At 39.6% G+C, this 17,761-nt stretch overlaps 1 protein-coding gene across 2 annotated transcripts in view; it reads right to left on the bottom strand.

Annotated features, from left to right (window-relative positions):
- Window positions 1-17,761, bottom strand: part of Smarcad1 (SWI/SNF-related, matrix-associated actin-dependent regulator of chromatin, subfamily a, containing DEAD/H box 1) — a 67,078-nt gene that overhangs the window by 37,062 nt on the left and 12,255 nt on the right. For both annotated transcript variants that reach the window (XM_052173843.1, XM_052173844.1), the window contains exons 4-7: window positions 15,130-15,295; window positions 13,685-13,751; window positions 4,527-4,618; window positions 23-124 (exon numbers count right to left, since the gene is read on the bottom strand). In XM_052173843.1, coding sequence (XP_052029803.1) covers window positions 23-124; window positions 4,527-4,618; window positions 13,685-13,751; window positions 15,130-15,295 — 427 coding nt within the window. The remainder of the gene's footprint in view (window positions 1-22; window positions 125-4,526; window positions 4,619-13,684; window positions 13,752-15,129; window positions 15,296-17,761) is intronic.

Raw genomic sequence — 17,761 nt, 5'->3', positions numbered from 1 at the left:
ATCTGAACAATTCTCTTCTTACCTGTTTATCAAAATTTGGGAATTCCTTTTGCAGTTTCAACACAATACTTTCTTGCTTTTCCCAGTTGCTGCTAGCTTCTGCAGACTCATTTGATTCTTCTCCCTATGGGGCAGAGAGGAGGGGAAAAGAGAAAGAGAGAAACAGGTAAGATGAAGTCTTCCCCACTCTCCTTTCTATTATCTAATAATAGAGCTGATACACTTCTCCTTTAATACCCAAAGAAGAAATCGTGTTTATTATTCTCTGGCACAGGACAAGATGACACTCTATAAGGACACATGCAAATCACGTGCTATGGAAGCACTGGGGCATAAAACCTATGGGAATGTTTGTATCTCACCTACACAGGGCTCTTGGTTGTCACCAACAGTATATATAAAGACAAGTTATGTGCACTGGCAACAAAAGGAAGAGGTTTACATGCCAAAAAGAGACTTAGTGGGCTGCAATATAGTGCGCTTCACGGCTATAAGTCTACTCAGAAGCATTAGAGATAGTAAGACTTTTGAACAAAAGAAAAAAATATAGTATTTGGAGAAAATATTTCAAAACCCTCAAAAACTACACTCATACCAGCAGTTTCACTTAGCATTAGTGACCTCCAACTTATTCATATTATCTGAGAAACAACAAAGGTCATGGAATATTGCATTCCAGGAGGGCATTGAATCTCCAACAAGCACTTTAAAGAAGAAAGCCGGGCTTGGTGGCGCACACCTTTAGTACCAGCACTCTTGAGTATGACTTTAGGACAGCCTGGTCTACATACTGAGTTCCAGGACAACCAGGGCTACAGAGAAACTCTGCCTCAAAACAAAACAAAACAAAACAATACAGATGAGAGATAAACAATAGCCAAGTGGCCAAACAGGTGTTCACTACAAAATATATTTGCATACCTCAGTCATACCGGAGGGTCTGTGTGTATGTAGGTATGTGCATATGTAGGTGCAATGCTGATGTGCAAGCGGAGGCTGCAGCTGACAGCAGTGTTCTCTCTCCTCAGGCATCCTAGACCTTTCTTTGTTCACACAGGCACTCCTCACTGAACCTAGAGCTCAGCAACTGGCTTAACTGCCTGGATACCAAGCTTCACAATGAGCCTGCCTGCTCCCAGGCACGGCTTACAGAGGCACACCACTGCATACAGCTTTTACGTGGACGCTAGGGATCAAAACTCCAGCGTCTCATGCTTATGCAACAGCATCAGTGCTGTGCCAACCGAGCCATCGCCCCAGACCCCCTTGGTTCATCTGTTCAAAGATTTGTATTAGGCTAAGTGCAGTGGCAGGTGCCTTTAATCCTAGCACCTGAAAGGCAGAAGCAGTCGGATCTGTGTTCAAGGCCAGCCTGTTCTACAGAAGGAGTTCCAGTACAGTAAACTGCAGTTAAAAGTTGTTGTGAGCTCCACAGCATGAATGCTGGGAACCAAACTTGGGTATCTAAAAAGCAGCATGTGCTACAAACCAATGAACAATCTCCTAAGCAGGTTTCTCAGGTAGCTCTCACAGCTGACTGACCGTAGACTGCAGTCGGGATGACTCTGACCTGCTGTTATCCTGGCTCTACCTACCCAGTGCCGGGGGGGGGGGGAGGGGGGGGGGGGGCAGAGGTACAGTTCACATTCCTCCTTAGTTTTAAAAATACTTCAAATGTCTATCAATGAAGAATGAAAAAACACACTATGGCAGGGCAGAGGGGCAATGTGGCATGGCCATTAAATAGAAAATTTAATTCCATCACTTAGCAGGCTGAGGTGGAAGGACTTCCATAAATTCAAGTAAGTCTAGATTTACTACAGAATAAGGCTTTCAAGAAATAAAAAATGCATGTTATTGCTTAGATAAACTTTCAAAGATGACATAAAAACGGTTGCATAATTATATTTATAAAAGCAATATTACCTGGCAGTGGCGGCGCACGCCTTTAATCCCAGTACTTGGGAGGCAGAGGCAGGTGGATTTCTGAATTTATGGCCAGCCTGGTCTACAGAGTGAGTTCCAGGACAGCCAGGGCTACAGAGAAAAACCCTGTCTCAAAAAGGCCAAAAAAAGGAAAAAAGAAAATAAGAAAGAAATATCTAGAGTATGCAATCCAGAGATGGAGAAGGCAAACTGCTGGAAGAACAAGGGTCTACTTTTAAGGGCATCCTGCCGTCCTGAACCAATGAAAACATTTGAAACTAGACAGGCAAGGTCCGAATGCACAACACTGGGAATGTCCTACATGCATTAAACTGTCTATACTAAAAAGTTAATTTTACACTATGTGAACTGCTCCACAAAGATACGGAGCTAGGCGGGATGAGTGAGAGCTTAACATGTACAAAGCTTTGCTTGGCTCACAGCTCTAAAACTAAATAGCTGTTGGGGGATGTTTTTGCGCACTGTGTATTCAAATGATGACTTCCAGACCCAGAGATCTGGTGGCAGTCCCAGTTGTGGTATTGTCATTATTATGAAGCATCGCCTGACTCAGTATTTTGTAAAACTGTTCTGCATTACCTGATTGGTCAATAAAGAGTTAAATAGCCTGTAGCTAGGTGGGAGAGGAAAAGGTGGTACTTCTGTGTCCAGATAGCTAGAGGGTCTCAGGTGGAGACCAGGGGAGTCACCATCTGGACAGGGACGATGGAGGAGGCCGGTGAGACTAAGATGGCAAGTAACAGCCACCTGGCTGGGACGCAGGCCAGGCCAGCACTGTCCGATTAGAACAGCTCAGAATCTGCCCAGCTATGGTGCCTAAAGCCTTTAGTAAAGATTCAGAGCAAAAGCAGGCATAGAAAAGTCCCTCCTGTTACACTGAGTTGAAAAGCAGTGAAAGCCCTCCAAAAGCAGACATCTGGACAAGTTTTTGGAATGAAATGTATGAGAGCACAAACAAAACAGTTGGCAAGCAATGGCTATCATGCCCGCTGTTTGTGTTCCCTCTAGGACCCCCATGCGTCTGTCAGCTAGACTAGTCACTGTTTGGTGACAAGAACCAACGGTTTTAGTGAGTCTGGACCCAAATCTCTCTCAGTGGGCCCAGAAGTTGTGATTTAATCTTAGGGTTGTTTTTCTAGCACTAGCTAGAACGCATACTCATCAATGGCAGAAAGCACACATTAGGCCCATAAATCACTATATAGGAAAAACCAAGTTATAAGTCCCCAAAATTGCTCTTCTAACTAAAAAAAAAAATCACTAAAAATGAAAACTAAAAATGTTCCTAAGGTAACTACAGAGAATAAAATTACCATTCCAGCCCAATGTAATACATATCCTTAGCTCACAGCAGAATTAGATGGGTTTTTGGAGAATTTGTTCTGAGTAACATAAATAAATCAATGATTCCAATTGTCCTCCTATTCCAAATTTGAGGTTTTAACTAAAACTGCCTTAGCCTCCCAAATACTGGGATTACCAACACCTTCCATATACAAGCTTTTTAAACTACACAGTGGTCCCATACTTCCTGATTCACAGGACTAATATATGCTTTCTGCTGCTGCTAAGTATGTGTTCTAGTATGATTTTGGTGGTACTAGGGCTAGAACTCAGGGTCGTGGGCATAGTAACAAACATTCTACCACTGAGCTATAGTTTCAACACCATTTATTATGCCTTGTCCTTATTGACACATTTTTCTCTTGCAATGCCTTTTATTTTTATACAGATTCTTACACAGTTTAAGTTAGCACTGAACTGAACATATGGCCGAGGATGACCCTGAACTTGTGTTCATCCTGCCAATTTCCTTCTGAGTCCTGGAATTATAGACCTACGCCTCCACACTTTGTATTATGTAATAATGGAGATTAAACTTTCATACTCTTACAAAAGCATTCTACCAACTGAGCTATACAACACCAGCCTGCAATATTCTTCAGGCAGGCTATTTTATAGCAGTTGTTTATCATTAGGTAATTCTAAGAAGTTTGCAAATACTTTGTAAGCCACAAATTTAGGTTGTCTACTGTTTGGACAGCTATGGGAAGTTATTTATGACCACATAAAGGAAACAACAAACTTTAAACATGGTTTACAGAGCATCTGCTTGATTACTAGAACCATATAGTTGCATGGTATAAAGAACTACAACAGTGCAGAGTCTCTTAGGAGCTGGAAAAGGGATGACAGATACTTGGGTGGACTTTCAGGTCTGATATCCAAACATTTAGTATACTCTTTTATATTTTATTTTTGGAGAATTTATTTATGTTTATGTTCATGGTGAGTTTTTCACCTGCATGTATGCACCACATGCACACAGTTGTAGTATCTACTGAAGCCAGAAAAGGGCGTTGGATCCCCTGCGAGTGGAGCTAACTGAGGTTTTTGAACTCATGGTTCAAACTGGTTAGAACTGAACCTATGTCCTCTGAAAGAGAAGCCAGTGCTCTTAACTTCTGAAACCGACACTCAACATCCTAATTAGGGTTAGGGTTCGGGTTAGGGAAAGCCACACTCAGCATGCTAGCCCTACAGTCTAAATCAGACGCAGCAATCCAAATGCTACTCACATGATCCCCTCGTGGCTTTTTTAAAGACTGATCATCATTAACTTCATCCTCCTCAGAAGATGATGATAATTTTCTTTTCCTGGGTCCACCACCTTTTAAAAAAAGAGAAGCACATTCAGATTTTTCACAGAAATAACAATCAATTCAAACCAAAAGTAAAGGTGCTGTACTGTACGGATATAGCTGCCCAGACAAAGGGGCTATTATACTATAGCTATGAAAGTAGATTAAAGGAAAGTAAAGATTCTCCAGAGTCTTTCCAAAGGGAAGTCAATCTTACATTGCATTTAAAAAATATTATGTTACTGATGCTAAATATTCTTTCTTCTGACAAGTAAGTCTACAGAATAATACTGAGACTATGGAATCTCACCAATGACAGTGCAAAAGATACTCATCAAGTATAAGTTATCAGAACAGCATCACCGACACCAGAAAAAAAGCATCTACTGCATATTAAGTTTAGGCAAGGCCTTATATAAACTTTTTCACTTACATTCTATAACAAACCTACAAAGTGCTATCTTTTTTCCACAAATTAGAAGAAATGAAGATACAAAGTGAACTATAATTTTTTTTAACCTACAATAATGTACACTTATTCAAAGCAAGTACATACACAGCAGCTTTGGAGTTCTTTAAAACTTCACAATGTGCGGGGCAGTGGTGGCGCACGCCTTTAATCCCAGCACTTGGGAGGCAGAGGCAGGCGGATTTCTGAGATTTCTGAGTTCGGGTTTGGGTTTCTGAGATTTCTGAGTTCGAGGCCAGCCTGGTCTACAGAGTGAGTTCCAGAATAGCCAAGGCAACACAGAGAAACCATGTCTCAAAAAAACCAACCAACCAACCAAACAACCAAACAAACAAAAAACTTCACAATGTGATGGTTCCAAGAGAAAACTGAATCTTGATTTTTTTCTATAGACTAACATGATAGTATGATTCCTGATTTTCTACAGACTAACAATCATTACTTAATGTATCCTCCTAGTTTATTTCACAATACATCTCAGCTGTATACACAATAAATTTTCAGTATCTACTTGGGGGGAAGGGGGTTGAGGGGGTTGAGACAGGGTTTTCCTGTGTTAACAGTCCTCCTAAAATTCTCCTCATAGACCAGGCTAGCCTTGAACTCATAGAGATCTGACTGACCCCTACATCCTGAGTGCTAGGATTAAAGGCATGTACCACCATGCCCAGCAACAGAATCTGCTTTTAAAAGAAAAAAATTAAAACGACCTTACCACACACAAATTGGTAGATTTAAGTAAACATTGACATTTAAAATTTTACTCATAAAAAAGTTTCAAGCTAGACAGTTTCTGCTATGTAACATGCACGTTTAATTTTTACCTAAAAAGATAATAACTGGAATGTTCTCTCTGACAACACCAATAAATTCTTATTTTTTTTTTGTTTCATCAAGTAAAATGTGTTTCATCAATTAAAATTTTGTTTTGTCAAGTAAAATACATAATCTTTTAAACTCAATATGTGGGAACTAGAGAGATGGTTCAGTAGTTAAGATCTCTGAAATCCATGGTGATAACATAATGGTTCATAGAATCTGTAACTCCAATTCTAGGGGATCCCATGCCCTCTCTGACCCATGGGCACCAGGTACACAAGCGGTGCAAGAAAAATACCCATATACACACAAATAAAAATAAATAAATATGTATATGTCAAAAAAAACATAGAATACATAACAAACTTTTTCAGTTTAAAAGAAACTTCCTTGTTTATTATCCAAGGGTGATGTCATCTACAGACTGCAATTTTTGCTAAAACCAGTGTTCAAAGTCATGACTGGTATACCTATCTAAGAGTACTCAGAGGTGTTTGAAAACCCTTTTGTTACAAAAAGATCTCAAAATACCCAAAATAATGATCAGTCTAAATGACAGATGGTATACTTAAGATTAGCTTACCACCTATACAATTCCTCAAAGTTCATTCTACTAAAAACAAAGATGGTGATACCACTGCCTTGTTCATCCCAAGATTTAGAAGAGAAAGGTACTTAAAGAACAACAAAGTCCCAATTTCTTGTTTGCCACTTAGCATTTATATGACAATATGAGAACCAGGCAAACATAAAAGGAGCAAACATGGCTGGTTAGGGTTCAATGTGACCATAAACTTCACCAAGGTAGAGGTGGATATCGGGATTTTTTTATAAAACTTCAGTACCTAAAATAGCAGGTGCTACCTACTACTTGAAGAATAATACTAATAGAAATAATACTTGTTAAATTAAGACATTAAAAAAGAAATTATGTAATACTAGAAAGAAAAAATTAGTGTTTATAACTCAATGGTTATTCTACAACTGCTTTTAAATGGAAAGATTAAATAACATTATGAAAGCAAAACAGAAAAGGTTATCATGCCACTCTTGTATTAATGGAGCTTCGAAAACAATGAAAAAGCATTCATTGTTTTCTCTATCCCGATGGTGGTTAAGAGCTACAACATGCACCTGTCATCACAGTGAGGCTGCATCAGCCTTATCAGTTCTTCACAGCCAATGAGTCTGACACTATCATTGACAACGATCACTGCAAAGGAGACAAAGACCCAAAAGAGCTGGGTAAGACTGTTCCACGCCACTTGATACATGAAGACAAAAATATCCTCAGAATTCTGTATACATGGCAGCCACACAACAGTATTCCCTTCTTAGAACTGAAGGAAATTAATAGTATATAGGTATTTAATAAGAAAGAAATGGTATCATACTTAGAATACATTCCAGGCAATGCAGTAAGGATACAAAAAAGGATGTAGACAACCTGTTGAAAGTTATGCCAAGGATCTCTATTGTCTAACCACCACTGGTCAACAGTCTTCCCACCTTCATCAAGCCTGCTGCAGCAGGAACATCATAGTTGATCCCCCTGGCCATTCTGCTGCTGGAGGAGTCCCTGAACTGCAAGCTGTCCTCCCTCCCCCATGCTGTACAGCCACAGCTCCTCTAGCCGCCACCAAGCCTACTGCAGCACGAACATCCAGATTACTTCACATCCAGATTACTTCACATCCCCACTCCATTCCCCTGCCCAGCGAGTCCTCCAGAGCACACCCAGCTGCCCTGAGACATGTACTGCCTCCTTAGTTCCACTATCTAGCCCAAGGCTGTGCACTGGAGGCCTGCTACAACAGAAACATCCTGGAACAACCAAATGGCTAAAGAACACCATAAGAATACAATGAATATGAGCCAGGGCAATATGGCACCTTCAGAGCAGAGCAATCCTACAACAAGTCCTGGATATCCTAACCCAACAGAACCACAAGAAAATGACCTTAAATCCAATCTTATAAAGATGACAGATACCTTTAAAAAGCAAATGAATAAATCCCTTAATGAAATATAGGAAAATATAATCAAACAGTTATATGCCAAAAGAGAATAGGAACAAAAGACACAGTATCACCAACAGAATACAAGAGATGGAAGACAGAATCTCCAGTGTAGAAGATACAATTTAAAAAATTGATATGTAAGTCAAAGATGTTAAATTTTAAAAAATCCTGGAATGGAGAGATGGCTCAGTGGCTAGGAGCACTGACTGCTCTTCTGAAGGTCCTGAGTTCAAATCCCAGCAGCCATATGGTGGCTCACAACCATCCATAATGAGATCTGATGCCCTCTTCTGGTGTGTCTGATGACAGCTACAATGTACTTAGATATAATAATAAATAAATCTTAAAAAAAAATAAGTTCTTTCACGCTGGGCGGTGGTGGTGCACACCTTTAATCCCAGCACTTGGGAGGCAGAGGCAGGCGGATTTCTGAGTTCAAGGCCAGCCTGGTCTACAGAGTGAGTTCCAGGAGAGCCAGAGCTATACAGAGAAACCCTGTCTCGGAGAAGAAAAAAAAAAAAATCCTGACAAAAAAACATTGAAGAAATCTGGTATACTATGAAAAGAACTAAACTAAGGATAATAGAAATAGAAGAAGGTAGAGTCCCAGCTCCAAGGACCAGAAAATATCTTCCACCAAATCACAAAAGTTCCCCAACCAAAAGAAGGATGTCCACAGGCATACAAGAACACTAACGAGATTGAGCCAGAAATGAAAATCCTCCCACCACATAATAATCAAAACACTAAATCTATAAATCAAAAAGAGAATATTAAAAGCTGCAAGAAAGCCAGGCAGTGGTGGCATCTGCCTTTAATCCCAGCACTTGGGAGGCAGAAAGAGGCGGATTTCTGAGTTTGAGGCCTACAGAGTAAATTCCAGGAATGTGAAAAAAAAAAAATGCATGGAAAAACAGCCAAGTCACATACAAAAGCAAACACATCAGATTTACACCTGACCACGCAACAGAGACTCTTGAGACTACAAGGACTTGGACAGATTTGTAAACTCTCTAAAAAACCAAGATGTCAACCTATACTACTATACTCAGCAAAACTCTCAATCACTATAGACAGAGAAAACCCTTTTGTTTTAAGACTTATTTATTTTATGTGTATGAGTACACTGTGACTATCTTCAGACACACCAGAAGAGGGCATCAGATCCTGTTATAAATGGTTGTGAGTCACCATGTGGTTGCTGGGAATTGAACTCAGGCCCTCTAGAAGAGCAGTCAGTACTCTTAACTGCTGAGCCATCTATCTCTCCAGCCCCAAAACAGGATATTCCAAGACAAATCCGAATTTAAACAATATCTATCCACAAATCCAGTCCTACAGAAAATATTAGAAGGAAAATTCCAACCCATGGGGGTTAACTAACCCAAGAAAACATAGGAAATAAATAATTCCACACCAGCAAAAACAAAATAAGAACACACAAGTGTGTATACACTTGCTCACACACACACTATCAAAAATAACAGGAATTAACAATTGTTGGTCATTAATATCACTCAACATCAATAGACTCAATTCCCCAATAAAAAGACACAGGCTAAAAACTAAACAATGGAAAAAAGAAAGCATCTTCAACAATTGGTGCTGGTCTAACTGTATGTCTACAGAAGAATAGAAATAAATCAGTATTTTAATTACCCTTCACAAAAGTCCAAGTAGATGAAGGACCTCAATATAAAACCAAATAAATACACTAAATCTCCTACAAGAGAAAGTTAGAAATACCCTTGAATGCATTGGTACAGGAGACAATTTCCTGAATACCAATGGCTCAGATTCTAAGATCAACAACTGACAAATGGGACCTCTAGAAACAGAAAAGGTCTGTAAGGCAAAGACACTATCAATAGCACAAAGCAACAGCATACAGATTGGGAAAGAATCTTCACCAACCCCACATCTGACAGATAGCTAATATCCAAAATTTACAAAGAACTCAAGAAGTTAGATACCAACAACCCAAATAACCAAATTAAAAAATGGACTACAGGGGCTGGATAGATGGCTCAGCAGTTAAGAGCACTGACCACTTTTCCAGAGGTCCTGAGTTCAAATCCTAGCAAGCACATGGTGGCTCACAACCATCCATAATGAAATCTGACAACCTCTTCTGGAGTGTCTGAAGATAGCTACAGTGAACTTACAGATTAAAAAAAAAAAAGAAAAAAAAAGGGCTACAGATCTAAACAGAATTCTCAACAGAGGAATCTTGAGTGGGCAAGAAGCACTTTAAGAAATGTTCAAAGTCCTTAGTCATCAGGGACATGCAAATCAAAACCCTGAGTTCCCATCTAACAGAATGGCTAAAATCAAAACCTCAAGAGATAGCTCGTGCTGGCTCAGATGTAGAGCAAGGGGAACACGTCTGCACTGCTGGTGGGATTGCAAACTTGTACAAGCACTTTGGAAATCAATTTGGCAGTTTCTCAAAAAAACTGGGAATAGTTCTACCTCAAGACCCAGCTATACCACTCCTGGGCATATACCCAAAAGATACTTAAAACTCCCACAAGACACTTGCTCAACTATGTTCATAGCAGCTTTATTTGTGATAGCCAGAAACTGGAAACAACCCAGATGTCCCTCAACCCAAGAATGGATAAAGAAATTAGTACTTCTACACAATGGAATATTATTATTCAGCTATTAAAAACAAAGACATCACGAATTGTACATACACACAAATGAATGGAACTTAATATCATCCTGCGTGAGGTAACCCAGACCCAAAAGGACATGCAAGGTATATACTCACTTATAAGAGGACATTAGGCACGATATACAGGATACTCACACTACAGTTCACAGACCCAAAGAAGTTAAACAAGGAAGGAATAAGCAAGGATGCTTGAATCTCACTTAGAAGGGGAATAAAAGTCATAAGAGGCAAATCAAGGGAGGGAACTGGGTGGGAGAGGGCATGGGAAGGGGAATCAGGGGTCAGGGTGAGGTGTGGGAAGGTACAGGAGAGATGGCTAGACGGCCATGAAAATAAGTAGAAATCTGCAAATGATAAGAGGTAAGGGGAGAGGGGGGTGCTTCACCAGGACAGAAGTCTGGGATAAGGGAGGCACTCATGAATCAATAGGGGTGACCTTAGCTGGGACTCACAACATTGGGAATATGGAATCTGAAGAGGCCATCTCCTGTAGCCAGGCAAGAACCCTAAAGACAAAATTTTCAAACCCAAATTTATCCTGTCTACAAGTAATGCAGGTATGGGGGTTGGTGCAGAGACTGAGGGAATAGTCAACCAATAACAGTCCCAACTGGAGACCCATCCCACAGGCAAGCACCAATCCCTAGCACTACTATTAATGATACTCTGTTATGCTTGCAGATGGGAGCAAATTGTCCTCTGAGAAGCTCCCCCCAGCAGATGACTCAGACACATACAGACACCCACAGCCAAACTCGTGATGGGGCTTGGGGACTCTTATGTTAGAATAAGAGGAAGGATTGCAGGCCCCCAATCCACAGAGTCAACTAACCCTTGGGGCTCTCAGAGTCTGAACCACCAACCAAAGAACAAACATGGGCTAGTTCTAGGCCTCCTCACGTATGTAGAAGATGTACAACTCGGTCTTCATGTGGGTCCCCAACAACTGTAATGATGGCCATCCCAAAAACCCTTCATTGCCTGTACATGGAATATGTTCTCCTAGCTGGGGTCCCCTGTCTGACTTCAGTGGAAAATTAAGTGCCTAGCCTGAAGTGCCAGGGTGGGTGGAGGGATACCTAGGAGGGAACCCACCCACTCAGAGGATGAGAAGAGGGGGGGATAGGAAAAGGATTATGGAAGGGGATAGATAACCAGGAGGGGGCAGAGAGTGGCATGTAAAGTGAATAAGTAAAAATTAAAATTAAATTAAAAAAAAAAGACACAAGCTAACAGAATGGATGCAAAAACTGGATCCATCATTCCTCGGCAAACAAGAAACACACCTTAGAGCCGGGCGGTGGTGGCACACGCCTGTAATCCCAGCACTCTGGGAGGCAGAGGCAGAGGCAGGCAGATTTCTGAGTTCGAGGCCAGCCTGGTCTACAGAGTGAGTTCCAGGACAGTCAGGGCTACACAGAGAAACCCTGTTTCGAAAAAACCAAATTCAAAAAAAAAAAAAAGAAAGAAAGAAACACACCTTAGCAACAAAGATAGACATAACTTCAGAGTAATGGGACCAAGCAAAAGGACCCAAGAAGCAAGCTGGAGTATCCATTCTAATATCTAGTAAAATAGACTTGCAACAAAAGTTGTCAAAAGAGATAGGAAATGACACTTCATGCTCAAAGGAAAAATCCACCAAGATGATGTCTCAAGTTTGAACATCTATACCCCAAATGCAGCAGCGGCTATCTTTGACTCTGTTTCCTGCCATTGGCTTTCCTGCCCTGCACTGAACTACCTGGTTGGGCCTCAGATGGAGAAAATGCATTTAGCCCCACTGGGACTTAGACCCACCAGGACAGGCTGCTACCCAAGGGTGGGGTGGGGGTGGGGGGTCCCAGAGAAAAGGTATGGGGGGAGAGCTTTGCATGGGTGAGACTAGGCAGACAGAAGGGGAGAGGATCAGGTATAAAGTGAATAAAACAATAAGTTAAAGAAAGAAAAAACATGTCAAGAAAGGAGGTAAAAAATAAAGTTAGCTCATTTGAAAAAACAAAGATCAGTGATGACAGGTCTGTAGGAACACACTATTTTCTTTTCGTATGCATTTTAGGTTTAAAAAAAATTAATCAAAAAGAAAAATCAACTCGGAATGGATATTCACTGCTGAAATCACAAACTTTTAGTAAAAGTAACATAGAAATACATATAGCAATTTAAAATGTGCATACTTTCTGATTAAGAAACTTAGTGTGAAATTTAGCCTAGAGGAATAACCTAAGATGTATATAAGATATTACTTATGTAAGATATTAGTAAGACATAAGACCAACAGGAAATAATAAACTAGTCATAAGAGGAATCATGATGTAGTACCATAGAGTCCCTTTAAAAACAAGATAAATCCAGGTGAAGTAAGAATCTGTAATAAAGTAAATATGTTACATAAGTACATACTAACGGTTTTACACAGTTCATTCTCTAATATGTGCTGTGTGGGGTGGGGAAGATATATCTATAATTTTAGCACTCTGGAAGCTAAGGCAGAAGATTTGACAGTTGAAGGCCAACCTAGGCTAAGCCATGTCTTGATACATAATCACTCACAAAAATAAAGTTTAAAAGTGGTTAATAGAGTATAAGTTTACTTTTATCAATTTATATGCCTTTTTAATAGTATTAGAGGTACCTTTTACAGGAAAAAAAAAAAGGTAAACCAAAAGTGATAAACAATTGAAGATGTTTTCTGCTCTAAGTTCCTTCAAATCCGTTTGGCTTTCCATCAGAAGCCTAAAAAAGCTTCTGTTCTTATACAATGAAGAATGATGATTTCCAGTTAGGGCTTTCCATAAGACCTTGATAAAGTTATTACTGACTCTGGTTTGTAGACTTATAAACAAAACAACCACACAATCAGAAAGGAGAGTTGAGTAAGCATGACTTCCAAAAGTTTGAATTACAGAATCTGATCTGCAAGAAAAAAAAAGCAATCACCAACAGCTGAGTGATCTCGGTGAAGTTACCTAGCCTTCCTGCGCTGGTTTCTTTGCCCAGAAACTAAAGCTACTGACACTTCACGAAGTTGGGAGTAAATGGTAGGCAAACATTAATAGATAGTACCTGTGATAAGTACACAGAACTTAAGGCTAAAAAAACATACCTGCATCACCAAACTTCAGCAAGGCAGCAGCGATGGCTCCATCCATAGTGCTTGTTGATTCAATCAACTACCAAGGAAAAATGACAGACATAAGAACACCTGAAGAAATATTTCACAAAGACCCCATTTTCTAACATAGTAACATTTGTACTATGTAACATATCTAATATAGGAGGCATCATCAAGGTAAGGGAATGTATGATCCTGTCTAAGCCCTGTGGTACATTTTATTTTTGGAGCTTATACTTGTTACTGCAAATTCAAAAATAAGGCATCTTTTTAAAATAAAAAAAATAAAAAATAAAAAAAAAACCCACAAGAACACAAATCCACTCTTTTTCCCCCTCTACAGGGTCTCTCTGTTTAACAGCCTTGGCTGTCCTGGAACTCACTTTGTACATCAGGCTTGCCTCAAACTCAGAGATCGACCTGCCTCTGCCAAATGCCAGGATTAAAGGTGTGCACCACCACCTTATTTATTTACTTTTCTTTAGTTTAATCCATGAAGAGTACAGGATCACATGAGTTCTGTGCCCAACAACCTTTGCCTACTAAAGTCACTTTGGAATTTAGCATGAACTGCACTGTTGCCACAGGCCTGAGTTATGTTTCCCCAGATTACTTTGGTTTTGTTCGGTTTACCTCCATATGCTGCACATAGGCATATCTCCTGCCGGAGTGGAATTCAATTCACGGCCAATAAAGCCACCATCAGTTTTGAGAAGACCCATATGTCTGTTCTCTTTGATTCTCAGAAACTCACTTATAGCCAAAAGTAGCCTTGCAGCAATGCAGTCCAGACATATATGCCTTGTAGAGGTCCTGTTCCCAGCAGGCCTCCACGGGAGCCAAGCTATCTTTTTCAAAATAGCTATATATTATAACTACAACAATGAATTCAAGAGATTGTTTTTTCTCATTACAACTGCAAATAACTGACATAAAAGCTATAAAATGGGTATAAATAAATAAGTAAGTAAGTAGATCAATGAATGCAAAATATGCTACACAAGCTTCATGACCTGAGTTGGCTCCCTAGATCCCAAGCTGAAAGAGGAGAATTGACTCAACTTGTATTCTGACCTACACAGAGTACCATGGTGGTGGTGGTGGTGGTGGTGGTGGTGGTGGTGGTGGTGGTGGTGGCGGTGGTGGCGGTGGTGATATGTATGTGTCTAGCCATACATAGCTGGAAAGATCAATTAGTGGCTGAGAGCAGCTGTTGCTTGCTTTGCAGGACTGTGGTTTACTTCCCAACATTCACATGACAGTCTGAGAACACAATTCAAAGGTATCTGCCACCCTCTTCTAGACTCAACCACCACCAGGCATGCAAGCAATGCACATACACACTTGCAAGCAAAATATACATTCAGATAAATTGGGGGTGAGGGGAGTCTTTAAGAAGTAAGCAAGATAAAGTACAATTTTTAAACAGATACAACCTTTAGGAGATCACTGTCACTTCTTTGTGGAAACAGTTCCTTCAACGTCTGAAGCTTAGCATCTTTAAGATCTTCCAATTCCGAAAGGTCTTCCAGTTCTGAAATGTCATTTCTTCGTGTAACAGAAGGAAGGTCATGAGATTCTTCATCTTCAGACGGCTCTGAACTACAAATATTATCACATGGGAAAAGAGAATTTTAATGTACTCCACTACTGCTTTCTGTCATGATAGAGAGAACATTCACAGGAATATTAAATGTAATCAATATTTGTTATAGGAAACAAATTTTTACCACCTTAACATTGTTAGGTATTCAAACATATAACTAGAAACATTCTCAGATTATTTTAACCGTAAAGAAAAAAAATAGAGAACTGTCTGTCTCTCACTCAAATATCTACACAGTTACCAACTTCTCACCTCCTTCTTAAACTTCTGTCAGTGTTCAGCATGCTAAGATGATGCTGAAGGAATATGATACCTATACTGATACAAAGATACAAAATATTTGAGAAGTTAGAGTATCAGGACATCAGAGATAAAAATTACCAGAGAGGTCACACTGGCTATCAAGGAAAATAACATCTCATCAAACAATGGATTTATTACACAAGAGGGTCTATATCATAATAACCCATTTCAGTCTTGGTCCTCTTTGCTATGCTTGACATTTAGGGCAAATTTAACTTACCTATACCCCAAGCAAATCTCCTTGTCAACATTTAGTTTTCTTTCTTTCTTTCTTTTTTTTTTTTGGCTTTTTGAGACAGGGTTTCTCTGTATAGCCCTTGCTGTCCTGTCCTGGAACTCACTGTGTAGACCAGGCTGGCCTCAAACTCAGAAATCCACCTGCCTCTGCCTCCCAAGTGCTGGGATTAAAGGCGTATGCCACCACTGCCTGGCAACATTTAGCTTTCTAAGACTAGAAAACAAGCACACGCACATACATGCTGTAAGACTAGATACACATTCTGTGTCTCTCATCTTTACTTTTTATTTTACTGTCTTTTTCTTTTGAGACAGGGTAAGATGGTATTAATTATCAACTTAAGAAATATGTAGAAACAGCTGAGAGATGAGCTTGTCAGGATATCTGTGAAGAACTATCCTCGTCATGTTAACTAATGTTGAAAGAACACATTAATTAATAGCAGGATTATTTCCTATGCAAGGATCCTAGACTGTGGGAAGCACAAACTCTTATCACAGCAGCAAGAAAAACTCTATCACAGCAGCAAGAAAAGAAACTGTGACACAGGGTCTCATCTAGCATAGGTGGCCTTGAACTTGCTGATTCTCATTCCCCTTCCTCCAAGTCCTTAGATTATAGATGACAGGCTAGTACCACCACAACCTCCTGCCTTTTCACCTTCTTTTTCTTCCCCAGGCTGAGAAACTATGCCATTCTGTTTGAAAGACAACATAACACTCTCCCTCACACAACAACAAAGAACACAAGTCAATACATTTTAAAATCCCATTCACTCCCTTCCCTACTCAAATGAATCAAAACTATAGCTCATTCTAATTGGAGGCCTGAGGTTGAGAAACATCCAAGTTGAAACTTTTATATGCCAGAAGGGAATGAGACACAAAATATGTAATTCCCTTACCAGATACAGAAGTCTACTTGAAGAGGGCCATTATCTAACTAGACAAATTGCTCATCAAAATGTGTAAAATTATAAGCCAATGAATAAATATCTATATTCTATACTGACATTTTTTATACTCTATATGGAAATAAGTGAGTAAATCAGGAGAAAAGGGTAAAATGTCTATATAGTAGAAAACTAATAAAAGTAAAAATTCTAAAATGACAGTCAAAATACCCCACTTCCAACAGAGGCAAGGATTACAGGATAAAATGGACTTGGGTGCTACCCAGTACTCTCCAGACTGTTTAATCATTACAAGGGGGAAAAATATAGGAGCTCACCAGGGAAACCCAGTTCAGACCAGAAGCAAAAAACAAAAAAAAATCAAAGACAGACAAGTGATTACCATGTACTTCCTATAACATGACATGATGAGGACACAAGATCATTTCTGTAATATCCCTTCCACTAAACTTTTAATCATTTAAGCATTTAATCATTTAAAAAAAAAAAGAGCAAAAAATTTCAAATTTAAGATATTCTAAGAAAAGCTAACCGGGCACCTTTTAAAGATAGTTATAGTAAAACACATGCTGAGATACAGTTCATAGTAAATAAAACTAAAGAGAAGTAACAAAGACAAATACAATGGTAAGACAGAAAACTTCTAGGTATTTGAGACCCTGTCTCAAAATACTACCAATAACAGTAAGTCAATCCACTCTATGATTCCAGATAGAAATTACTATAAAATCCCATTCAATTCATGGTCCAAGAGCTGACTGCTATCACTCCAACCCCCAACTGCTTACATGTTCATACAACATAAGCCACTTAACACTTGATAAGAAAACAACTAAACTGTTATAAAGGATTCAGCTGATTTTTTTTTCCTACTCAGTATTTTCTTGCTTAAGAAATTAAAACCTTAGCCAGGCGTGGTAGCGCACACCTGTAATCCCGGCACTTGGGAGGCAGAGGCAGGTGGATTTCTGAGTTTGAGGCCAACCTGGGCTAGAGTGAGTTCCAGGA

Source organism: Apodemus sylvaticus, chromosome 2, assembly GCF_947179515.1.
Source record: "Apodemus sylvaticus chromosome 2, mApoSyl1.1, whole genome shotgun sequence".
Classification (NCBI taxonomy): domain Eukaryota; kingdom Metazoa; phylum Chordata; class Mammalia; order Rodentia; family Muridae; genus Apodemus; species Apodemus sylvaticus.
Note: the sequence above shows the minus strand (reverse complement) of the source record. Positions and strands in the feature narration are given on the sequence as shown.